Below are 26,606 nucleotides of genomic sequence, written 5' to 3'. Positions count from 1 at the left end.
TTAATTCTTCGTCTTGAACACAATGTAGAAGAAGGAGAAATCTTGCATACTTATACTTTAGCTGAGATTGTCAAGATGACACACATTGAAGATATTAATTTCAACTTTGATTTTGAAGAAGAGTTGAATCAGTTTGATATTAATCAGCAGCCAGAATATCAGTACAAATACGTTGAAGATGCTGATATCTACGACAGAGTTGAAGTAGAAGATTGTAGTGATGAAGATCAGGCTGAGAACGTTAATGTTGATACTTCTAGCTATCCGACGCTTGCTGAATTCTTCAGTCAAGCAAATGAAGATGAGTTAAGAAGGAAAGTTGCAGAAAGTGTAAAGAATAAAAGCTTTAGTGAAATGTCGAAAGATGAACAGCGCAAAGAACGTAAAAAATGGTTCAGAAAAGATACTCAAAGAAAGTTCAAAAGACCGCTGAAGTACTACAAAAGAGATAGAGAAGTTTCTCTTGGTGATATCATCAGTTGGGGGTATCTACCTCAAGTGAATGCTTATGCAATTCAAAGAGAGTTTGGTGTTCAGTACTTCGAGTATATTCAAGACATAATGTCTCTGCCATGGTGGGATGTCGAAGAATTGCCCAAGGTTAGAACATTATCGTATCCTATCAGAGAGCGTGATATGCCTACTTGGGGTTTGATGAAGTTCGAAGCATTCAAAGATTTCAAACACTAGAAGCGTCATTATCCAAAGAAAGTGAAGAAGATAGATCCAGTTACAGGCATAGAAAAAACAATCTTGCAGATCAAGAAGCCCAGAGTCATAAAGAATATTCCGTTGCCAAAAATGGAACAGGATTTTCATAAAGGGTTCTTGTGTTGGGTGTACAGCTGCATGTCAACTGAAGCTGTGATTACATACAAAGTGGAGAATGAAGTCAGATACATTCACTTGTATGATCCAATGTGGATTGTGAACTGCTCGGCGATGGATATTGAATGTTTATTTATGAATAAGATTGGTTACAAAGCTGAAGATAAAGACCAAGCTTTGCAATTTCAAAAGGTAGCTACAATCTGTTTTCAGAAAGGAATCAATTCTGAATATGTGTGGTCATCAAAATGGAGAAAGATTGAGAAATAAGAGGCTCTAAAAGCTGAGAAGGAGAGAAAGGAACGTGAGGAGAAAGATAGAATTGCTAGATTCACTGTTGTATAAAGACTTGCTGAAGAGGAAAAGAGAGCTGTTGAAGAAAAATGAGAAGCTCAGGAAAGCGTTGCTGAAGAAACCAAAGCAAAGAGAGGAAAAGTTCAAGTCTCTGTAGAGAAAGTTTTGAAGACAGACTGCCTGAAGACTATGGCAATATTCAAGGGGGAGTTTGTTGGTACACAATGTCTATCGCCTACGTCATCAATCTGAGTCGTGTCAGTAGCATGTAATAGGGTATAAAATGGAATTTTATATGTATTGGACCAGTTCGCACGAAGTGGTGTTTGTAATGACCAGGTCGTACGAACTAGATGTTGACCAGTTCGTACGAAGTGGCTAGGTTAACTCGTGCGATCTGGAATCCCTATAAATAGGGGTCTTGTGTTTTCCATTTGGAACATTCTGGTGAAATTTGTCACGAAGTGCTGCCGGGTTCTCTGCATGTAAAAACGTTTATTATCAATGGAAAACCAGTTTAAAATGTATTTATCTGCTTCTACTCCTATTCTAACACCGATTCAAGGTTACTAGTTTGTTTCCGCCACTCTAGTGACCTAGATTTGACTCAGTTTGACTCGTTTTGATCGAATCTCGATCCTACAACATTCGGTTTTTGTTGAGAAGGTATGTTTTTTTCTCTCAATGTTTTTCATCGCAAATGAGATTATTAATTCTTTCAATGAATTTTTTAACATTTTTTATTTATTACGTGTAATATAAATGGTAGAACACGAATATCTATTACTTAAAGAGTTTGCAGATGGAAATTGGTGATTTTCTATCCAATAGTGTGTTTAAACTAACTGGTGATGTTTAGGAGATAATAGAAGTAAATATATTTTTTTTAATTTAGTTGGTTATATGTTGATTAAATAATAATCTATATCTATACTATATGATAAAAGAAACCTGTTTTGAAACACTTGTCATTCTCTCATTTAATTGATTAAAATTATTAATAATACTAAAAATAATAATATTTAATCTAAATTAATACAAATTCTTATTATTAATAATATTTAATCAAATCTAAAATCTAATCTAATACAAATTTTTATTATCAATAATATTTAATCAAATCTAATAAGAATTCATACAAATTCCAAAGTTGATATTAACTTTCAAATAATTAAAAAAAATCCACCTAACATCACAAATGTTTCTGTTAAATTCGATTAATTAATTTGTTCAACAATCACTATTATCTTTATCATTCAGTACGGTTAACCGATTTATCATAATACAACCTCCCACCTATTCAATCATATGATTTTTCAATCTTATATTAACTAAATAAATAAAGATTAATATTCAATTTTATCCTACTTTAAATATAAAAAAAAATCTATTACTTCAGATTAATATTCAATCTTATCCTACTTTAAATAAAAAAAAAATCCGTTAGTTTTTTTAAATATATTTTTTTATTATTTGGTATATAAAATCATATTTATTCAACCCATGTAATACACGGGGGTTTTTAAAAATATAACTTTTTTATTATTTGGTAAACAATGTTACATTTATTCAACCCGTCTAATACAATGGTTTTAAAGATATAATTTTATTTTATTATTTGATATATAATATTACATTTATTCAACCCGTACAATACATATGGTTGTTATAGATATAACTTATTTTATTATTTAATATATAAAATTACATTTCTTCAACCCGTACAATAAAAGAGGCTTTTAAAAAGATAATGTTTTATTATTTGGTATATAAAATTCATTTATTCAACCCGTGTAATACACGGGGTTATAACCTAGTTTAATATATTTTTAAAACAAATACCTTTCTTTCCTACTTATCTTATACTAAATATATAAATAATAAATTATAAACTATCAATTAGTAACATAAAGGTGCATAGTTAGGTTGTAAGTTGTGTAATACATGTTTGCAAAGCATTAGTTTATTGTACCTTGAGTTTTATTGTTTGTAAGTTGCTTTATCTCTGACGCGTGTACTCACCACTCCAGCTATGTTCCATTCGCTTTATCAACTCACCGCTCCACATCACACACATCAGACAGATGCTCATGAGAAATCCGTGGGGTTTCAAAGTTGATGATGTGGATGATGATAGATCGTGGCTAAATTAGGGTCCCGACATGGTGGTCCTAGGGCGACGTGGCGGTGGCGACATCGACCCTTTATTTTGACTATGGTTCGTTCTCTTCGTTATGATCGTGTGTTGTTTTTTATTTATGTGTTTGATTCTGTTGATGATTATGAAAACCACAACATTTGCGTCGCCGACCAAGGCCTTTCCCTGTCACTGTTGACGTACGAGAGCATCATCGACTCGATGCGTTATTCAGTAGTGAGTATGTATGTGATTTGTATTATTGAGTTAATATTTCAATTTTGGTTTTCAGTGTTTTTTTTGTTATTTTTCAGATTAGGGTCGGAGAATCAGAACCCCCCAAATGCTAGAAATCAGTCGTTTAGGGTTTGAAATCAGAACTCCCAGATGCTACAATCATCATTTCAACAGAGGGAGAGCCAAATCCACCAAGTTTATACTGTAAGTTTTTAATCGAAACTGAAATTTTTTGTTGGGGATTTTAGTGGGTGTATGAGGTTTGAAACCCTAAATCTAATTGTGGAAGATGAACAGTAACCTAGGTACATCAATTATGCGATTTGATTCTAAATTCGGTTGATCAGTGGATTAATCAGGAGACAACGACGATGATGATGATGAATGTTGTTACATATGTTTATGATTTTGGTTTTATTCGGTTTCTTGATTTTTCACACCCTTGGTATTCTCGAAAGGGGTTGATGTTGCTTATTTAACTAAAACTATGTAATTATGTGTTTAATTAAGACCTTAGTTCATATACTATTGCTTTATTATACCATATTTAGAGCTTGAAGAATATGTTCTAGAACATGTCAAGATCCAACCTTTTACATAATACTTGAAGTCAAAGCTGCTGATTGGAACATTGTCAACAAGTATGATCATTAAGTTATAGTTTTGTCGACTCCAACAAGTTATAATTTGGCATTAGGAATTGTTTTAATCTGATAAATTTAATTTTTCATAGCTAATAATCTAATACATTCAAAGTTGTTGTGATACCTTTACGTAAAAAAATAGCTTTATTTTCTGCCTTTAGTTAACCTTCTTTTCTAAATTTGACACATATTGTTGTTGTTTTGCAGGTCAATTTGTCAATATAAAAAGTGTCATCAACTTTAAAAATCATCCCTAACAATTGAATTTACTACTAACTTAACAGCTCTTATACGAAAAAGTGAATACATAAAAAAGTTATTGCAATTACAACACTCTCTTTTACTTTACAAATTATACTAACTGCTTATTATTATTTGAAGCACACATCAAGTGATGTTGTAGGATCGTGTCGTGACCCAAACGAGTCAATCAGAAGAGCTCTCGTTTGTTTCAGAGGCGGAAACTAAGAAACAGACTTGTAAAATAGCTTGATTCACTTTAAATTGCCTTGTATATTGATATAGCTCAGTTTACAATCAAATGGCACTTCGGCAGCACTTCGGTACCGGAAATATGAACTGTTACTAATGATTTCGCATAGACCACTATATATAGACATGTAATTCCGCGTGAAACATGTTCCAAGCGGAATTAGTCTCATGCGAGACTTAATTCCGTACGGAATTACACCATCAAACATTTCATGCGGAATTAAATCATTCATGCGAAATTACCTAAAACTCTATTTCTCGAACTACGTGCCCTGATCTAATAAACTTAATACAAGACTCGATACAAGACGAAGTCGACAGACGTATGCACCAACAGACTCCCCCTCGGATGTTGACGAGTCTTAAGTGTTGAGTCTTCAACGTCTTTAGTCTTTATCAGTCTTCGGGCTATATCTTCCAGAATCTCGATCTTTCTTCTGCTAATCTCCCCCTCGGATGATTCTCTATCAATCTTTGATCATCTTCAGAATCAAATTCCTAGCACTTGCATTTTCAGACTCTCTCTTTCTAACAGACTCCCCCTCAGGTTGTACTGGGATCGTAGTCTGGCTTTTACAGGATCAGGATCGCAACCTGGCTCTATATACTCAATCAGATTCCAGCTATCCTGCACATCCTCTACCCAAAACATAAGTTTCATAAAATTTAAACTATAACAAAATTTGAAACCACATGTAGATGACACATCAAGAGTTATGTAACATTTTAAATTTCTAATGACAACTTGTAAAAATTTTCTCTTACCACATATTTCCCAAACTAGTTCGTCATGTTCAGCACTTGGAATTTTGAAAATCAGCTTTTCATCATCAGTTGCCAAAAATATTTTTGAATTTTTCAAAATTTTATGCTAAAACACACCAAAAATCTTTTTGGAATTTTGAATATGAAAAGTAAGGCATAAATGAAATATTTACAAACACTATTTTTGCGAGTTTGTGTAAGAGGATCATATCAGTTTATGAGACATATCACTAACACCATTAAGCTTTTGACATTATAAGTTCTAAACAATTCACCTAGATTGTCAGTATATTGGTTCACTTAAATTTTCACACAAAATTCAATTGTTTCGAGATACGAGATTAATGTCTTAATGACTTAAACTTCTTCGCGTGTCCCACCACTTGAACATACTCCCGTATCCAGATCCCAATATTCAGTCTTACAGGTGAGTATACCTAGATGATATCTGTAAAGGGTTAAATGCGAAACCGTGAGAGCTCAGGTCAGAACTTCCGTTCAGCAGAGAGATGACGGCTCGACTTTGGGTGTGTCCCCTTTAGAGGATCTTTTCTTCAACAGCACATGATTAGCATTTTTCAATGTTTCATCATTTTTTGTACTGAGGGCTGCGCTATATTTCAAGCAAATTGCAAAGTATTATACGAGAACTAGGCTATTGCTTTCGCAAAATCAGAAGTCCCGGGATAATACCCCAGATATCACTGAGTATAAAGACCTAGTATCTCAGAAAGAGGGACCTTTCAAACAAGATTTCAGGGGTTACCCATATGTCCAAGAAATGTTCCCCACAAGATAAGCAAGTTTGAAATTTATGTTTATATCTCGAAAAACAATCTACTAAATGTGCAAAAACCTACTGGCACATCCGCAGTGAGATTGTTTATCACCTTTGACTTTCCAAATCTTTAGCGTGTTGTGAAAGTCCACTGATGTACTATCATTTCCTCTTTTCTCAACAAAACTCATTTTTGATTTTATCATGTTTTTTGTCTTTTTCAAATTTTCTAATGTTTTTGGATTTTCTTGTGAAATTTTACTCCCCTAAAATGTAAACACATTTAAAGAAAATTGAAAACAAACTGTACAAATAAAGTGACAACTTATATCGAATCGCTTCAAATCTTCATCCACTTGGCGTAAACAATCAGAACTCCCCCTTACAACAAACCATTTTCCCATAATGATTTCAAAACACTTAAGTTTGTTTTAATCAAAATGGTTTTTCTGGAAAATTAGTTTTGTCTTAACCACATGTAGATTAGGGGTAAACTCATCACATTGTCCAGTTTTAACCACTTGTATGAAGATTACATCAAGTTCAACCTAATGACCTTGATGAATCACTAGTAAGGACAAACCTTTGTACCACTTGTAGAAAGAAATCATTTTTTATGAATTTCTCAAGAAATGTGCCGATTCATGCTCCACACTTACCAACCTAGGAGCTCCGGCAAGTCAGGTTTTTACTCAAAGAATATGTCCACCCAAGCCTAACCAGCCTTGGGTGATTTTGGTACACATCTATCCCACCAACATTTTGATTTGTAGAATTCTTTTGCACCTTTTACCTTCCTATCAACCATCTTACCAAAAATATGTTTGATTTTCCCGTTGAAAGCCTTCTCAACATCAAATTCTCCTTTATCAACAAAGAATTGATTTGAGATCTCAACCTTTCCAACTTTTGACTTCAGATTTTCCTTTGACAATGGAGGAAAATTTTCATCGTTCACCTCTGGAACGGAATTCACATCACTTTTCTCATTTTTCTCAACAAGTGACTCCTCTGATTTTATGGAATCAGATTCATTGTCAGAACTACTGTCTGTTTTTTCAACCCATTTTTGCTTGTTCATATCACTTTTTCTTTTGTAAAAACGTTTTGAATTTTCACCTTTTTCAGAAATAGAATTTTCAAACATTTTATCCTTTTTCAAAAATTGTTCTGTCTTATCAACAAATTTCCTTCTCGAATCAAATTTAGAAGAAACTCCCTGTTCTCTGTAGTTGGACTTGGAACAATTCCAAGCAATATGTCCAACTTCTTGGCATTTAAAACAAGTTCTTCTGTCAACTTTTGGAGCAAACTTTCTCACATTCTTCTTTATTTCAGCAAGAAACTCTTGATTTGACTGCTTCCAGAATGGTTTCTTCTGTTCTTCATCACAACTTCCACCTGCAACAAATTTTGTTTTTGGTTTAAATTTTTTCTCATTTTTATAATTTTCTGAAGAACTAAAACCTAATCCCTTCTTTTTGAAGTTACCATTGTGGTTTGGTTTCTTTTGAAAACTATAACCACAATTATAACCCATTTTCTTGTTTATCTTTTGTTTAATTCTTGAAGTGTAAGATTTAGGTTTTTCAGAAAGATTTAAATCTTTTATTTCAGAAATATTAATTTCTGTCAATTTGAAAACCTGTTTGATCATTTCAGTTTTTACACTTCTTATTGGGAATTCTTCATCAGAAAATAATTTGTCCGAATTATTCAAGGTATATGCAACCTTAAACATTTCATCATTCAAATGATTCTTTGATAACAATAATTCTTTATTGTAAACCCTCTTAACCGGCGAACTCGGACTCTTCTCAGACGAACTCGAAATATCTGACTTAGACTCCGACTTTGACTCTTCATCCATATCCAACACTTGATCGACAACTTTCTTTACTAACTCAGACTCATGATCAGTATCAGACGTTGTGAATGTGACATCGATGTTGTCTGGTAACTCATCAATGGTTTCAGACTTTAACTTTATGTTCACTGCCTTTTTTAGACGCTCTTCATTAGGATTCCTGGGGGAATAACTCTCATAGATTGGAGGTGGACACTTGTTATACTTGATGCTGTGTTTCTTACCAGTATCAGTATCTTCAGTCTTTTTCTCCTTGAATGCTTCAAGACCTGCAACAGTAGGATAAACACGATCAATCAAATAATCACATGTTGTATAACTCAACAACAATCGTTTAATCCTTTCACTCTCAATCTTTTCAAGCTCTAAATCCTGTTTCAGCTTAGCACAGTCTTCAATATACTCATTGATGACCTTCTGCTTCATCATCAATGTTGAGTTCATTTTTGTCATTGCATTTTCAATTTCTGAACTCGTCTTTTTCAAACCATTTACTGTGTTGTTCAGGACATCATACGATTCCTTCACATACTTCACATCAAATAACAACTCTTCTTTAATTTTCTCTAATTCAGCAATCTTCGTATCTTTCTCATCACAGTTCTTGCAAGATTCTGAACATTTCTCACAAGGTTTAGTCCTCAACTATCTTTTCAACCTCGACAATCTTTTCTTTCTCAATAATTTTCTCAACTTCAACAAATTTTTCTACTTCGACGATTTTCTCTACTTCGACTATTTTTTCAACTTCAACTATTTTCTCTATCACTGGTTCAACATTTGCTTCTCCGGTTTCTGTCTTTGCCTTTTCATCAGCCAGCATTTTTGCTGCTTCCAATTCTCTCTTCAATCTGGCAATCTTCTTCTGATTCAGCATCTCCATGTTATCTGCAAAAAACAAATTAAAACTATCAGGATCTATACCTTTTCTAGCTTTGTTAAGATATTCTTCCTCATCATCGGTATCAAAATCACTTCCTAGATCTGAAAAAATCGATATTCTTTTTGAACCAGATTTGTCTTTTTCATCTTCTAGAACTCGGGCAACAAGAGCTGAACCAGGTATGTATTTGTCCCAACTAAATCCCTCTGCACTTTTTCATCATCTTGATGAATAAGTAAAGCTTTCTTCTCTCCTTCTTCAATAGCACGAGCATGTGCAGTTTGCGGTTGTTGAGCAATCTGATGGAAAATTGATTTCTGATAATAATTGTTCTTTTCTTTATTCTCATTTGCTTCTTGGTTTTTACACTCTCGTTTAAAGTGTCCTTTTCCTTTGCAACGAAAACAGGTAACTTTTGATTTGTCAAATCCTAAAGGAGAAGTAGCCAATCCCCGAAACTCATCTCTACCAGTGATTTGTTGAAATTTTTCAGCTCTTCTAACAGCACTGGCCATGCACCATTTGACATCCATCAACTCAAGTTCCTCTGCATTAATTTGGCCATAATCTTCTTTTGTAAGCATCGGATTTCCAATTTTGCCAGCAATCAAGCTTTCGTATGATTCCAACATAGCAACAAGTGATGCCATGTGTTGCTTAGCAATTTCTGGAGACAAGTTGTGACCATTTTGAATGTTTAAAGTAACATTGCATTGAAGATTTGTAGAACTTTGTTGTTGAGGACTTGATGTTGTGCTGTTTGGATCAAAACTGGAAAATGATGAAGAATATCCACCACTTTGAGTTGTCGTGCTAACATTTGGACTAGAGGATCCATCAGCACTAAAACCAGTTTGGATCTTTGGACTGGGAGTAGTAACTTCAAACTTGTTTCCCCGATAATATAAACTGACATCTTGTTGAGCATTTGGATTCTTCATAATTGCTGTTTTCTGGATATCCAACTCGTGCTCTTCAATCTTCTGAATAAACTGTGCCAGATTCATATTTTCAGATTTTCTCGTGTGTTTTAAGATCAACAAATACGTTCCCCACTTGTTCTGTGGTAATGCATCAGCAAGTTTATCCACCCACTCACCATCATCTTTCGTTATCTCCAATCTTCCCATTTCTAAAACTAGATGACAATATCTGTCGATGGTTGTTTTTGTTGATTCATCTTCGAAAGCTGTAAACGTATCAAATGATTTCTTCAACAATGCCTTCTTGTTTTTGATCATGTCAGCACTTCCTTTGAACTTTTGAATTAACGCATTCCAAATTGACCTTGCAGTACCCGAATGTTGAAGTAACACAAAGATATCTTCTTTAACTGCTTGCTGGAGGATGCTGATCATCATTTTTTCACTTGTGTATTTCAACTTATCACCATCTGAAAAATCACTAAATGCTTTTTCAAGCCCACGTTCGTTTTTCGATTTTTCGTAATCTTTTTCTAGTGCACACCTTGCATCAAACTTGTACACTTGCACCCAGTTCTCAAACCGACTCTGCCACCCTTTAAAATCTTCGATATACATCAGCTTTGGCGGTTTTTGGTAAGTTCCCGTCTCGTTCTCACTATACAATGTTTCAGCAGCAGTAACTGGAGCAACGGGTGTCGCAAACGCATTGTAAAATTCTTCAGTCATGATTCGGTAACACGTTTATCAAGACAAACACTTTTCAAACGAAATTACTGTTTCAAACGGAATTACCTGCACAATATCTTCAAACGAGATTAGATCTCACACGGAATTACAATTCTCAAACGGAATTAATAATTCCACGCAGAATTACTTCACACAGAATAAGACTTTGACACGGAATTAACTGTTTCACGCGAAATTAAGTAATTTCGTGTGAAAATGTCAAACGAAATTACTGTTTCAAGCGAGATTAGTTAATCTCGTGCGGAATTAAGTGATATCGTTTGAAAATAGGCAATGATTCCGTACAGAATTAGGATGACGTCAGCTTTTACGAACTGATTTTCAAGCGGAATTACCAAGTTTATCAGATTTAGATTGAATTATGGTCCAATTTTCTCAAGGCTTTGTTAAAATACTGTTTTGCTTATGATATGTGAAATTTAGATCATTTTGACCGTTAAATCTTGTTCAATTGAGAAAAGAAGGTGTAGAAGATAGAAATCCGGATGAAATCAAGCTGAAAACTGCAGAACTCCTCCTCCTGAGCTCTGATACCACATGTAGGATCGTGTCGTGACCCAAACGAGTCAATCAGAAGAGCTCTCGTCTATTTTAGAGGCGGAAACTAAGAAACAGACTTGTAAAATAGCTTGATTCACTTTAAATTTCCTTGTATATTGATGTAGCTCAGTTTACAATCAAACGGCACTTCGGCAGCACTTCGGTACCGGAAATATGAACTTTTACTAATGATTTCGCATGGACCACTATATATAGACATGTAATTCCGCGTGAAACATGTTCCAAGCGGAATTAGTCTCATGCGAGACTTAACTCCGTACGGAATTACACCATCAAACATTTCATGCGGAATTAAATCATTCATGTGAAATTACCTAAAACTCTATTTCTCGAACTATGTGCCCTGATCTAATAAACTTAATACAAGACTCGATACAAGACGAAGTCGACAGACGTATGCACCAACAGATGTTGGACTTCCTTTCAATGAAAATGTGGTTTGAATTAGCGCATTTTGATACAACAAAAGTAAATGGTGAGTTACTTCACATTTTTGTTTAAACAGTATGGACATCTTCCTTTTCACATTAGGTAAAAAAATTTGTTTCTCAAATGTCTACCTTTCAAATTTTGCATATTACAAACCTTTGGCAATGCCATTTTGAAACTTCTATACTCTATGTATACATAAACTAACACTTTGCAACCTATAAGGAAGATAATATAATTGGTAAGTACTTTCTTTATTTACATCGTACGCAGGGTGACGCGTTTTTTGCTGCATTTTGCAATAGCTCAAAAGCTGCCCGAAGTGTCTTTACAGTGGGTCTTTTTGTTGCGGGTAAAAAACGGGTCGGTTGGATTGGTCCAAACTTTCTTTTGGCTCAAAACGGGTACTTCCAGGTTGGGTTTGGCTGGATTGGGTTGATCCTTTTGGTATCTTAACTTCTTTAAGAAAATACAGGATATTTTATGTATTAAAAATGCACTTTGTCTCACATTCGGACTAAATGGGTTCGGGTTAGAACAGGTCCTTTTGATGCAGGTCAAGATGGGTCGGTTGGGTTGATATCCAAAAGTTCCTTTGTCCAAAACTGGTACTTCTGGGTCAGGTCTGGTTAGATTGGGTGATCCTTTTTGGTGTCTAATTTCTTTTATTAAACATAGGAGATTTTATGTATTAAAAATACAATTTGTGACATTCGACCCATTTTTTAGCTTTATTTTTTCCCTAACTTTTTTACATATCTGAACCACTAGGTATATATTATATAAACTTGCATCGACCCATTCAAGTTCGCATGTGATACAATGTTTTGTTTCTAAGATTTGCATTTTAGTGGCAGTTTTTTCATTATTTTATATAAGCTAACATTAGTTTTATAATAACGTGAAAAAATAAGGGTGTGGTTAGTTATCAAAACAGGCATGTCAAATGTAATACTACCCAGTTCATGATATCTTAGAATTTGCATTACTTTCAAATCATAAAATAACTTTTGATCTCTTGCCTCTTGGCTCAGGTGGACATTCTCAATTGAAGATATTTAAATAGCTTCATTTTTCAGGAGGTTGAAAAGTTGGTCATAAAAGTCAGCCCTCACTTCCCTTTGTAGTTAAGGTAAACACTATATCTCATTTTGATTAGTATTTGTCATATACCACCATGCTACACCAGAATCTTAACAATGATGATGGATGGCATATAGAATGGTTAAGATCTCATAATTCATATAAAAACACAATAATAGCAAACACTTGCCGAACAATATATATTTACTCGCCTCCTATGATATCTCTCAATCTACTAGGCATGATTATGATTTTCAATATTGATTTTATAGCGTGTTAAGGTTTTGGTTAAGTCATACAAACAATAGTCAAGAAATTTTGTCGTATCACCATGATTTCTTTACGGTTAGGTGTAGGGTTTGGTTACATTATTGAACCATTAATGGGTTATTAAAGTGGGATATTAGTATATTACATGATAAATAATCTCTCTCTTATATATATATATATATATATATATATATATACATGTATATATTAATTTGTAAGATTTGTGTGCATTATGGTATTGTACATGATACTTGATGGTTTTATTTGTGCCAAGTGTTGTACACAATGCTTAGTTGGCGTAATCTTCATATTGCCACGATTATGCTCTAATATGTATCAAACTGTAGGCGATGTTGACAATTTTCCAGCCACCACGATTATGCTCTAATATGTGTCCAACACAATGCTGGTGACTAAAAGCAAGTCTGACTTCTTTGAATTAAAGAGATGAAATGAGAATCTTTGTCTCAGCGGATGTATTTACAGGCTTTAAGGGATGTTCTAATACAAACATTTTGTGTTGTAATATTGTTTTCCTTACGAAACATCTTTTTGTAATTCAAGTTTACCGATGTTTCTTAAGTTCTCTGTTGTCATAGGCTTTATATGGTTAAAGTTTGATGTTATTTGACCTTCATCGCCATAATGCGTGAGCCTTCTGTATAGCGTTTGTATACCTTATGCCTTAAATTGTAAGCCCCCAGCCGCAACGCGGCAGGGGTTACATCTAGTATTTAATCAATTTAGGAGTTAAAATGATAAAATAGATAATTGAAAAATGTTTAGGCGGGAATACAAATATCTAGAGACTCCAAAATGATGATAAGTGATGGATTTTTTTTTATTTATTAGTATAGATAAAAGATAGACTAGTTAAGAAATTAATTATCTCATATTACTATCGTGTGATCTTATTATTAAAAGTCATTTGATTTGAAATAAGTTGGTTTTATCATAATTTAGGGATTTGTTCAATTTGCTACATGATAATTTATCAATATAAACGTAAATATTAGATAATAAGCGTGCAGTCCAATTCTTAATTACTCTGTCAATGATTTTAATTTATCCAACATTGTTGTGTTATCTTTTTTTCTTTTTTTTTAATTTGTACACTAGGTTAGAACCCCGTGTATTACACGGGTTGAATAAATGTAATTTTATGTATTAAATAATAAAAAAGTTGTATTTTTATGAACCCCGTATATTGTACAGGTTAAATAAATGTAATTTTATATATCAAATAATAAAAAAAGTTATATCTTTAAAAACCATGTGTATTACACAGATTAAATAAATGTAATTTTCTATACTAAATACTAAAACCGTCGTATCTTAAAAAAAAACCCGTGTATAATCGGGTTGAATAAATCTACCAAATAATAAAAAAATTACATCCTTAAAAACCTCGTATGTTACACGTGTTGAATAGATCTAAAAAGAGTTATATCTTTAAAAACCATGGGTATTACACATATTAAATAAAGGTAATTTTGTATATTAAATATTAAAAACGTCGTATCTTTAAAAAACCCATGTATAGTCGGGTTGAAAAATCTATCAAATAATAAAAAAAATTATATCCTTAAAAACCCCATGTATTACACGTGTTGAATAAATCTAATTTTACATAGCAAATGATAAAAAGTTATATATTTAAAAACTCCGTGTATTACACGGGTTATATAAATGAAACTTTGTACAGTAAATAATAAAAAAATTATATTTTTCAAAACCCCGCATTTTACACGAGTTGAATGAATATAATTTTGTATACCAAATAATAAAAAAAGTTTATTTTTAATAAATTAGAATAACATTTAATATTAATTTATTATTTATATATTTAATATAAGATAAGTAGGAAAGAGAGGTATTTATTTTAAAAATATATTAAATTAACAATTTAGATTTGAGAATAATATTTAATATTAATTTATTATTTATTTAGTTAATATAAGATAAGTATAGATTTGAGTATACCTTCAATGAATAACACGTGTCCAAAAGTTGGTTTCTTTTATTATAGTAGACTAGTAGTGAGACCCGTGTGCAAACACGGGTGGTTTATAGAAAATCGTGCATAACACATTTTACTTATAAAATATTTAGTTTTTGTTTTCCAAAAGGTTAAATATAAGTAACCTTTTGCGTTTTCATATGACCTTGATCACACTCTAGACCCTAAACATTTGATTGACCAAAAGTGAACAGACATTTAACCTTTGTTTTTAAAAACCAAACATCTGATTAATAAACAGAGTTTAGGTTTCAAAAGAGTGTATCATTTGTTTGAGGTATGTAAAACTCTGTTTGACTAAAGTCAACCACTGTTGGTAAAGAGTAATCTCTGTTTCGCCAAATCACTGTTTCTCAAGACTCTGTTTGTAACCAAACAGAAGTTTCAAACATATGTTTCTCATACCATTGTTTGAAATCCTAACCTCTGTTTGTAACCTTTGTTTTAAAAACCAAACCTCTGATTAATAAACAGATTTTAGGTTTCAAAAGAGTGTATAATTTGTTTGAGGTATCTAAAACTCTATTTGACTAAAGTCAACCACTGTTGGTAAAGGGTAATCTCTGTTTCGCCAAATCACTTTCTCAAGACTCTGTTTGTAACCAAACAGAGGTTTCAAACATATGTTTCTCATACCACTATTTGAAATCCTAACCTCTGTTTGTAACCTCTACTTTAAAAACCAAACCTCTGATTAATAAACAGATTTTAGGTTTCAAAAGAGTGTATCATTTGTTTGAGGTATCTAAAACTCTGTTTGACTAAAGTCAACTACTGTTGGTAAAGGGTAATCTCTGTTTCGCCAAATCACTGTTTCTCAAGACTCTGTTTGTAACCAAACAGAGGTTTCAAACATATGTTTCTCATACCACTGTTTGAAATCCTAACCTCTGTTTCAAAAACAAATATTACAAAAGGAAAAACAAACATCCAAAGCCGGTGGCAGTTTCCCAGCAACATTCCATGTACCACTGTTTGAAATCCTAACCTCTGTTTCAAAAACAAATATTACAAAAGGAAAAACAAACATCCAAAGCTGGTGGCAGTTTCCCAGCAACATTCCCTGTAGTAACAGACACTCTAGAAAAAATAAAATAAATAAAGAATAAAATATAAAGTATCAGATCAATGATCAATCTGTTGAATGCTAATGGTAGCCAAATAATGTGTGAGAGGGAATGCCATCATACTTGAGTTCTTTTGCATCAATGTACTGTGCTCTAAACGTCTCTGACTTTCGTCGTCTTGACATAGGAACAACACCTGAATACCCAAGATAAATAAGTGTACTAAGATAAGTGAAGAAACATTTGTTTGAATCTCAAGTAAAAGTGTTCGTAAAGTTATGCATCAAAGCAATATCATGATTTTTGTTTTTGAAAGCAATAACATCTTTGGTCTGCTATGTTCATATCCTTATACACATATACATCTATTTTTAAACACAAACAGACATTACCTCTTCATCAATCAAGTTGAAATCCATTTTATAACCTTGATTACATTCCGAAGTTCGGCCAACGAACTCAAGACTTCCACACCATATAACAAATCCAGCAAGATCTACCTGAAGAATATTTAGCATACAAACCTTCAGTTTGTGACAAAAAGAAAAAATCAAAAAATATCTATTTTTAAACTACCGTTGGTCTGCATAATATTCAAATCGGTGTTAAACATGATGAATAAACAGTACCTGAGGGTCGAGATTAGCAACGTAGGCTGTGAAATGAACTCAAGCTCCGATGAGAAACAAAGAGAGAGAGAGAGAGAGGGAAAATTCAAACTGTAAAGAGAGAGAGAGAATTAGAGTTTATGTTTGTTATGAGAATTTGAAATTAAAAAGAGCTTTATATACCTATATGGTTTGAATTTTAAATCTGGAGCCAAAATTTTGAAATTTGAATCTGGTCAGATGTTTGAAGCATGAATGAAAGACAGAGGTTTGAAACATGAATGGAAGACAGATGTTTGAAGAATGTGGGCCAGAATTTTGAATTTTAAAGTGTTTTAATATTAAGCTTTATGATGTCACTATGACTCCTCTATGGCTGCCACCTCATCGTTGATGACATAAGAAAAGCATTGTTGGACAGCCTCTATGGCTGCCACATAAGCTTTTCTTATGTCATTGGGATTTCTCTTTTTATAGAAAGTATAGATTTTATTTTCGGCTTTTTCTTGTTGCAACAATTGCATGCTGCTAAAAGTTGAAAGATGTTGAACTTCAACTTATCATTATTTATTATTTTTTCTGAAAATGTGTGACTTGTAAAGATTACAAATAGTAATCGTGCTATGGCTATTGATCTAAGAAGAAATAATGTATATTGATGTTAGTAACGTCTTACTTTGAGAGGTGAGAGAAATTAATAAAACATAAAAGCCATTTATAAAAATAGAACTTAAATAAAATTAATGATTTAGCCATTTCTGTTCAAAAGAATAAGAAAATAAATAAATAAATAAATTTAATGATCATTAATGTTTTAGATTTAATTATGGTTAAAATTAAAAACACTACTTAATAAAAAACCTAGATTTGAATACTCATTTATATATTATTAATGCATAAACTAATAGAGCCATAAACATATAGAAAAGAATGTAATTAATATATTTGACCAAAATATTAAATTTGAAAATGCATATTCTTTCAAAAATTAATTATCTCAGTATAAATCCCATGCCCAATAAACTATTCAGAACCATTCAGACTTGTGTCAAAAATCAAAATGGAGCAAATGAAAAATGGCAACCATGAAGACAAAACCATTGAGTCAGCCATGATCTTTGACCAACAAACCAATGATCATTTTCCAAACCAATTCATTTGGCCAAAAGATCATCTTTCTCAAACTTCTACTGAGAAGTTGAATGAACAGGTCATAGACCTACAAGGGTTCTTAAGTCATGATAAGGAGGCCACATTGCATGCAGCCAACCTTGTGAAGGAATCATGCATTAGCCATGGCTTTTTTCAAGTGGTTAACCATGGTGTTGACCTTGATATGCTTGCTTTAGTCCAAGAGCACGGTCACGCTTTCTTTAAGCTTCCGTTAACCGAGAAACTGAAGTGCAAGCAGAAAGAGGGAAGCGTTGTTGGTTTCGCTAGCGGGCATGCTCAGCGGTTCCGCGAAAAATTGCCATGGAAGGAATTGTTAACTTTTGAGTATCATGAGAATGGCCCTGATGAAGTTGTTGCGGAGTTTTTCAATGCAATGGGAAGTCAATACAAAGAAACCGGGTATTATTTCACTTCTTTTCTTTATTTTAGGATAATTTATTAGTAAGAAATAGAGATGCAGTTTTAATATCTTATATTATAATTAGTTGCTCTAATTTTTATTGATGTGCTGACATGGCACAATAGGTGACTTTTTAACACACATGTCAATGTATCATAAGATGTGACATTTTTAGTTAATTTATACTGATCAAATGTTTTTTTTGACTCGTATCACTTTAATATAGTATTGATAAAACTAAATTTCAATGGCTATTTTGTGCATTTATGTTGATAAAATGTTTTTCTAACATGTATCACTTTATTATAGTATTGGTAAACCTAAGCTACAATGGCTATTTTGTTAATTTATGTTGATCAAATGGCTTATTTGTGATTTTTCTTTAATACTTTTTTGCAAGACAGCCAAGGTATTTTATTAGAAAAAATAACATAATAAATAATTAAATACCATCTAAATTTGTGTGTTCGATCTGATGTTCTGAACAAACTTCAACCAAAAGCAAGTGATTGTTTAGTAACAAGATTACATAGGTGAAAAAATAAGAAATAATAAATTTCAAAGGCTATGTTGGTGAAACTAAATAGACAATAAATAAAGTCTTTTGGTAAAAAAATGAGAAATGATAAATAAAGTATTATATTATTGCTGAAACTAAATTTCAATGGCTATTTTGTTAATTTAATTTGATCAAATGGCTTTTTTGTGATTTTTCTTTAATACTTTGTTGTTGTTAATTTATTTCGATCAAATGCCTTTTTAATTTGTGATTTTTCTTTAATACTTTGTTGCGCGACAGCCAAGGTATTTGTTAAAAAACATAATAAATAATTAAATACCATGCATTTGAGTTTGTGTGTTATGATGTTCTGAACAAACTTTAACGATAACAAGTGATTGCTTAGTAACAAGATTACATAGATGAAACAAAATGAGACATAATAAATTTCAATATTGGGTAATTTGGTAAAACTAGAATAGACAATAAATGAAGTCTTCCGGTAAAACATAATGAAAAACAAAAGTATATATTATTACTAAAACTAAATTTCAATTGCTATTTTGTTAATTTATTTTGATCAAATGGTTTTTTGTGATTTTTATTAATACTTTGTTGCATGATACGGTATTTATTAAAAAAAACATAATAAATAATTAAATAACATATGACTGTGTTTTATGATGTTCTAAACAAACATCAACCAAAAAACAAGTGATTGTTTCGTAACAAGATTACTAGGTGAAACAAGTTGAGAAATAATAATATAGTAAATGTCATATGCGTTTTGTTTATATTTTTAAGTTCACAAATCTCTCCAAGTTTTTCTTTGTCTCTAATTTTTATTTTCATCTGTCTATGGTGTTTGTGCTAATTGTATAGTTGTAAACTGGTTATATGCAGCTTGATCTTTCAGAAGTTCTGTCGGTCAATGAATAAGTTAGCTCATGACCTTCTTGATTTACTGGAGATTAGCTTGGGTGTTGATGGGCATAACCATAACTACTACAGAAAACTATATGATGATGCTGTGTCAATAGTGAGATGTAACCACTACCCGCAGTGTAACAAGCCGGATCTGACTTTTGGGGTCGGGCCACATTGTGATCCAACTACATTGACCATACTTTATCAAGATCTAGTTGGAGGACTAGAAGTGTTTGTGGATAACAAATGGAAATCCGTTCAACCCCATCGTGATGCCCTTGTCATCAACATAGGTGACACTTTCACAGTAAGTCTGCTTGTGTATCGCATCGTAACTCCCTTTGTTTTATTGTTCCTTAATATGGTCAAGAGTTGCGTTCTAAATATATTTGAAACTTATAACTTAACTAACAGTGGATGTATATGTAGGCACTATCAAATGGGAAGTACAAGAGCTGCCTGCATAGGGTAAGTGTGAACAGTTTGTCCCCAAGGTTGTCGCTGGTGTTCTTCTTGTGCCCAAAAGGAGATAGAGAGCTGAAAGCGCCTCAAGAGTTAGTCGAAAAAGATGGGAAAAAGGAGTATCCTGATTTCACATGGGGAGAGTTTCTTCAGTTCACTCAGAAGAATCACAGGGCTGATGAAAACACCCTTCAATTGTTTACCAAGTGGCTGCTAACTTCAAAAAATCGCAATGCGTAGACAGCTAGGGGTGGCAATAAGTAACTATTATGAAAGTCTAGTTACATTTGTTGGTAATCGAACATGCGAATCACAGGTTTGAATATAAAGAATTGAGAATCGAGAATAATAAACTTACTTGTATTGAATGAAAAGTGATGATTACAATTGACATACATGAACCCTATATATACTATACGAATAGGTGCGATTGAACAGTTGCGTCTCCTCTTGAATCGATGTGTCTCCTTGCGAACAGTCATGTCTGTTGCTTCCTGTTTTGTTGGCGCCGTTTCTGAAGAGGTGCGTCTCCAGGAGAGGCGTCCCTTGATTAAGTTTGTAGGTTACAAACTTTCAACTTGTCGCTTCCGGTCCTTGCACTTACTAACTAATCTAATTATAACATAAAACTAACTAACTACTAATTACAGAACGACCCCTATATTTAGTTTAAACATAAATACTCCCCCTTAAACTAAATATAGTTTAATGAAGGTCTTCAACTTGCTTGACTTGCAGTAGCATTGGTTCTTCTTCCAATGCGAGATTGGCTTCTTGTTGCGTGTCTTTCTCCTTTTCTTTCCACTTGGTGCAATCTCTTGCAAAATGACCAAGTTTTCCACAATCATAACATCTGAACTTGCTCTTGTCTTGGTTTCTTGGACCCATATCTTTTCCACCTCCTTGACTTCTGCCATAGTTTTGAACACCACGGCCCTTTCCATGATGCAAACTTTCAAACTGATTATGTGTACTTGCCATCATGAGTCCTCCTTGATTATTTTCTTCTTGCTTGTCTTGACTTTTGAGACGTTCTTCAAAAGCTATTATTCTTCCCACTGCTTCTTCAAATGGCATTTTGTCTATTTCTGAATATTGTTCGATATTTGCCACGGAAATGATAGCTTTACTAGTTTCTTGTCTTTGATAGTGGTACCGAGAGTTTTAAATTTGGCTTTTATACCACTCAACTTGCTTGCGAAACTACTTACTGCTTCGTTCTCATCCATCTTTGGAACGGAAATGAGTAATTTCTTTACTAGTTTCTTGTCTTTGATAGTGGTACCGAGAGTTTTAAATTTGGCTTTTATACCACTCAACCTGCTTGCGAAACTTCTTTGGAACGGAAATGAGTAATTTCTTTACTAGTTTCTTGTCTTTGATAGTGGTACCGAGAGTTTTAAATTTGGCTTTTATACCACTCAACTTGCTTGCGAAACTACTTACTGTTTCGTTCTCATCCATCTTTAAAACTTCTAGTTCGCTCCTCAAAGTTTGTAGACGTGCTTTCTGAACCATATCTGCTCCGAGATAATGAACTTTGAATGCATCCCATACTTCCTTTGCTTTTTCGTATTGCGCAACTTGCATCAAAACATCTTCTGGTAACGTTTGGAAGATAAGTGCTTTCTTGTGTGCGCCTTCTTTTCGTTTATCCCTTCCGTTGAAACAACTGTTTCCCAAAGACTATATGCCTTCAAGATTGTTTCCATCATAACTGCCCATTGGGTGTAATTTGCCTCTTTCAATTTTGGGCATTGAAGAGATACATTCCCTTGCTCGTGGAGTGACGTTGCGTTTCCATCTTTTTCTGTCATGCCTCTTTTCTTTCTCGCCTTGCTTTTCTTGCCTATCTTGCTTATGATCGGATGATCCCTTTCTTGACCGAGTAGATCAAATTTCTTACTTAGTACTTGCGTCTGGCCAACTTGCTAACCAGGTTCTTGCGTTTCTGACCGACTTGCTAATCAGATTTTTATGTACCCTGACCCACTTGCTAATCAGGTTCTGACCGACTTGCTGATCAGATTCTTGCTAACTTGCTGTTGCGAATTTGATAAAAACTATCCAACCAACTTGCTAATTGGACTTAATTTAATCGACCCGCTGTACTTGCTTTTTCTTGCTTTGACCAAGAATGGTCGTTTCTTGCTAGACTGAATCGTGAAGATTCGACGTGCTACTTGCTATTTTGAACCAAACGATCCGGAACTTGCTATTTGAACCAAGAATCGGTTTGACTTGCTAGAACCGATACGGGTTCGATTTCTTGCTATACGTATCGTTGATTCAAAAATTGACTTGCTTACTTTAAAAACATGCTAATGATCCCCTTTTTCAACATACAAAAAACTTGATTTCCTTTTTTTTTGAACACTAGTTTCACCCACAATTATTTTGCCTTATAATTTTCTTTAAGAAAACATGTGCATGCCCTTTTTTTAATTGATTTCAAACATGCAGTATTGTATTCATTATACCATGTTCTTTACTCTTCCCAAGGCAAAAACTAAAACACATTCTTTTCTTGTGGATCAACTAAATCGAGAGAAAAAAACGTACTTACGAAATCGAACACGTCGCCCGGTTCTCTGATTCTCTGATTCAATCGGCAAACCTAGATTATCGTTTCTTGCTCGTAATCTTTCACTATGATTTTCTTTCTTGCTTCCTGGATCGATTAACGTGGTGCTCTGATACCACTGTTGGTAATCGAACATGCGAATCACAGGTTTGAATATAAAGAATTGAGAATCGAGAATAATAAACTTGCTTGTATTGAATGAAAAGTGATGATTACAATTGACATACATGAACCCTATATATACTATACGAATAGGTGCGATTGAACAGTTGCGTCTCCTCTTGAATCGATGTGTCTCCTTGCGAACAGTCATGTCTGTTGCTTCCTGTTTTGTTGGCGCCGTTTCTGAAGAGGTGCGTCTCCAGGAGAGGCGTCCCTTGATTAAGTTTGTAGGTTACAAACTTTCAACTTGTCGCTTCCGGTCCTTGCACTTACTAACTAATCTAATTATAACATAAAACTAACTAACTACTAATTACAGAACGACCCCTATATTTAGTTGCGTTCTAAATATATTTGAAACTTATAACTTAACTAACAGTGGATGTATATGTAGGCACTATCAAATGGGAAGTACAAGAGCTGCCTGCATAGGGTAAGTGTGAACAGTTTGTCCCCAAGGTTGTCGCTGGTGTTCTTCTTGTGCCCAAAAGGAGATAGAGAGCTGAAAGCGCCTCAAGAGTTAGTCGAAAAAGATGGGAAAAAGGAGTATCCTGATTTCACATGGGGAGAGTTTCTTCAGTTCACTCAGAAGAATCACAGGGCTGATGAAAACACCCTTCAATTGTTTACCAAGTGGCTGCTAACTTCAAAAAATCGCAATGCGTAGACAGCTAGGGGTGGCAATAAGTAACTATTATGAAAGTCTAGTTACATTGAGTAATGAATAATTGTATTTTATGGGTACTGATATTGGCTTATGCATATCAAATGATTTTAATTTACATGTTTATTGCATTATGTCATGAGTGTAGAATCTATTGCTCGTTCATTTATCAAGAGTTAATTAATAATTCAGTCTGAATCCTACAAACCTTAGCAAATGGCGTCATGAAACAAAGCTAACTAGATAGATAAATGGTTGTATGGGCTAAAGAGTGCATATTGGTTTCAGACGAATCCATGAAAAGCGTCAATACACATGAAGTTGTGTTGTTTTTTCTAAAATCCCTGGGATTTTATTATTTTTAGTTTGTAGCATATAATTGGTGTTTGGGCATGTATGGGCATATAGGACTGCACATTGGTCCAAAATCTCTTGATCCTCTTGAGGAACTAAAGTCATATAAAGATTAAAAGACTAACGAGTTTAATTTATTTCTAATTAATTATCTTTTGTTGATACTCTTGAGGAATTAAAGTCATATAACGATTAAAAGATTAACGAGTTTAATTATTATTATCAAAGGTCCTCTTGTTGCTAATAATGAGATAATTTGGAATCTCGTGCATCGAATTTGCAATATTCATAAGTTTTTTAACAAGTTGAGTAACTTGTAATATTAGCAAAAAAATCATTAGTGTGTATAAAGATATTGTCAAAAAACGCCACTCACTGTCAAATTAATGACAAAGCCTCTGAAACGCCAGAGACTTTATTGTACTAAATAAAAAAGTAAAACAAAACGCCAAAAAAACTGTAGGATCGTTTTCGGACCCCAATGAGTCGATCAGAAGAATTTATACTCAGTTTGAAAGGCGGAAACAGTCAAACCGAGGTCAATTCAGCAAGATATACACTTTAAACTGTCGTATGATTGATATGATGGCAAATTACAACGAGATGACACTTTGGCAGCACTTCGTTACACTGACCGGAAAGAATACCTATGATTTCGCATGAACAGGGTATATATAGACTTCTGATTCCGCATGAAACAAGTTCCAAACGAAATTAGATTCCATGTGGAATCTAATTCCGTGCGGAATTACATGAAAAGATCATTTCATGCGGAATTAGCCTCCCATGCGAAATTACATATAATCTCGAAATACGTGCCCTGATTTAACATTCTAAGTACAAGACTCGATACAAGACGAAGTCGACAGACGCATGCACTAACAGACTCCCCCTCGAATGTTGACGAGTCTTCAGTGTCGAGTCTTCGCATCTTCAGACTTTATCAGTCTTTGGGCTTCTCTCTTCGAAGTATCTTACATTGTAAAGCATCCTCAAATCTCTCTCTTCTCTTTCTATCTCCAGGATCTCGACCTGGATCTTATCTTCAAATCATCAATCTCCCCCTCGAATGTTGATCTTTTCATTCTTGCATGAACACAGATCCATGATCAACACTGGCTCTAACTGCTTTAACTCACAGAATCTTCAGGTATCGAAACCTGGCTCTTCTATCTACAGACTCCCTTTTGCTTGCAGACTCCCCCTTAGTTTGTGTTCGGGATCGTGGTCTGGCTTTCACAGGACTAGGATCGAAACCTGGCTCTATGCTCAGGAATCAAAACCTGGCTTTCCTCAGGATCGACTAACCCAGCTCTTATCCATTCCTGCACAAACTCTACCACAAACATAAGTTTTATAACATTAAGATTTGACACACAGACACCACTTGTAGATCTCTCAACAAACATCATCTGTATTGAGGTAGAAATATTATCATTTTAAAAAAACAGACTCCCTCTCAAAATGATCATCATTTGAAAGCAAACACACACAAACTCTCCAAACCTGTTCGTCATGTTTAGCACTCTGAATTTTGAAAATCAGCTCTTCTACGAAAATCTTTTTGAATTTTTCAAAATTTTATGCTAAAACACACTCAAAATCTTTTTGAAATTTTGTAAATGTAATGCAGAAACAGAAATATTTACAAACAATTTTTTTTTGTGAGTTTGTGTAAGAGGATCATATCAGTTTGTGAGACAAATCACTAACACCATTAAGCTTGTAACATTTTAAGTTCTAAACAATTCACCTAGATTGTCAGTATACTGGTCCTCTTAAATTTTCACACAAAGTTCAACTGTTTTGAGATACTAGATTAATGTCTTAAGCTCTTAAACTTATTCGCGTGTCCCACTACTTGAATATACTCCCGTATCCAGATCCCAATATTCAGTCTTACAGGTGAGTATACCTAGATGATATCTGTAAAAGGGTTAAATGCGAAACCGTGAGAGCTCAGGTCAGAACTTCCGTTCAGTAGAGAGATGACGGCTCGACTTTAGGTGTGTTCCCTTTAGAGAATCTTTTCTTCAACAACATATGATTAGCATTTTTCAATGTTTCATCATTTTTTATGCTGAGGGTGGTGCTATATTTCAAGCAATTTGCAAAGTATTATACGGGGACTAGGTCATTGCTTCCGCAAAATCAGAAGTCCCGGGATAATACCCCAGATATCACTGAGTATAAAGACCTAGTATCTCAGAAAGAGGGACCTTTCAAACAAGATTTCGGGGGTTACCCATATATCCAAGAAATGTTCCCCACGAGATAAGCAAGTTTGAACTTTAAGTTTATATCTCGTCACAATCTACTAAATGTGCAAAAATCTACTGGCACATCCACAGTGAGATTGTTTATCACATTTGACTTTCCAATTCTTTAGCATGTTGTGATAGTCCACTGATGTACTATCATTTCCTCTTTTTCACAACAAAACTCTTTTTGAATTTATCATGTTTTTGGCTTTTTCAAATTTTCTAATGTTTTTGGATTTTCGGAAATTTTTACTCCCCCTAAAATTCAAACACATTTAAAGAAATTTGTAAATAAACAGTACAAATAAAGTGACAACTGATCTTCAAGCTTCAAATCGCCATCCACTTGGCATAAACAATCAGAACTCCCCCTCTCAACAAATTATTTTCCCATTATGATTTCAAAACACTTAAGTTTGTTTTAATCAAAATGGTTTTTCCGGAAAATAAGTTTGGTTTTATCCACTTGTAGATTAGGGGTTCA

The 26,606-nt window shown here is 33.7% G+C and overlaps 1 protein-coding gene across 1 annotated transcript; it reads left to right on the top strand.

The window, feature by feature from the left end:
* The first annotated feature begins 17,696 nt into the window (after positions 1-17,696).
* Positions 17,697-20,337, top strand: LOC110934567 (gibberellin 20 oxidase 3). Its single transcript, XM_022177523.2, has 3 exons — positions 17,697-18,208; positions 19,612-19,942; positions 20,065-20,337. The coding sequence occupies exons 1-3, from the start codon at positions 17,697-17,699 to the stop codon at positions 20,335-20,337; spliced, it is 1,116 nt and encodes a 371-aa protein (XP_022033215.1).
* The last annotated feature ends 6,269 nt before the right edge of the window (positions 20,338-26,606 follow it).

The sequence above is a fragment of the Helianthus annuus genome, chromosome 4 (assembly GCF_002127325.2).
Source record: "Helianthus annuus cultivar XRQ/B chromosome 4, HanXRQr2.0-SUNRISE, whole genome shotgun sequence".
NCBI lineage: Eukaryota > Viridiplantae > Streptophyta > Magnoliopsida > Asterales > Asteraceae > Helianthus > Helianthus annuus.
The sequence above is the reverse complement of the archived record's forward strand: the minus strand, read 5'-3'. Positions and strand labels throughout refer to the sequence as shown.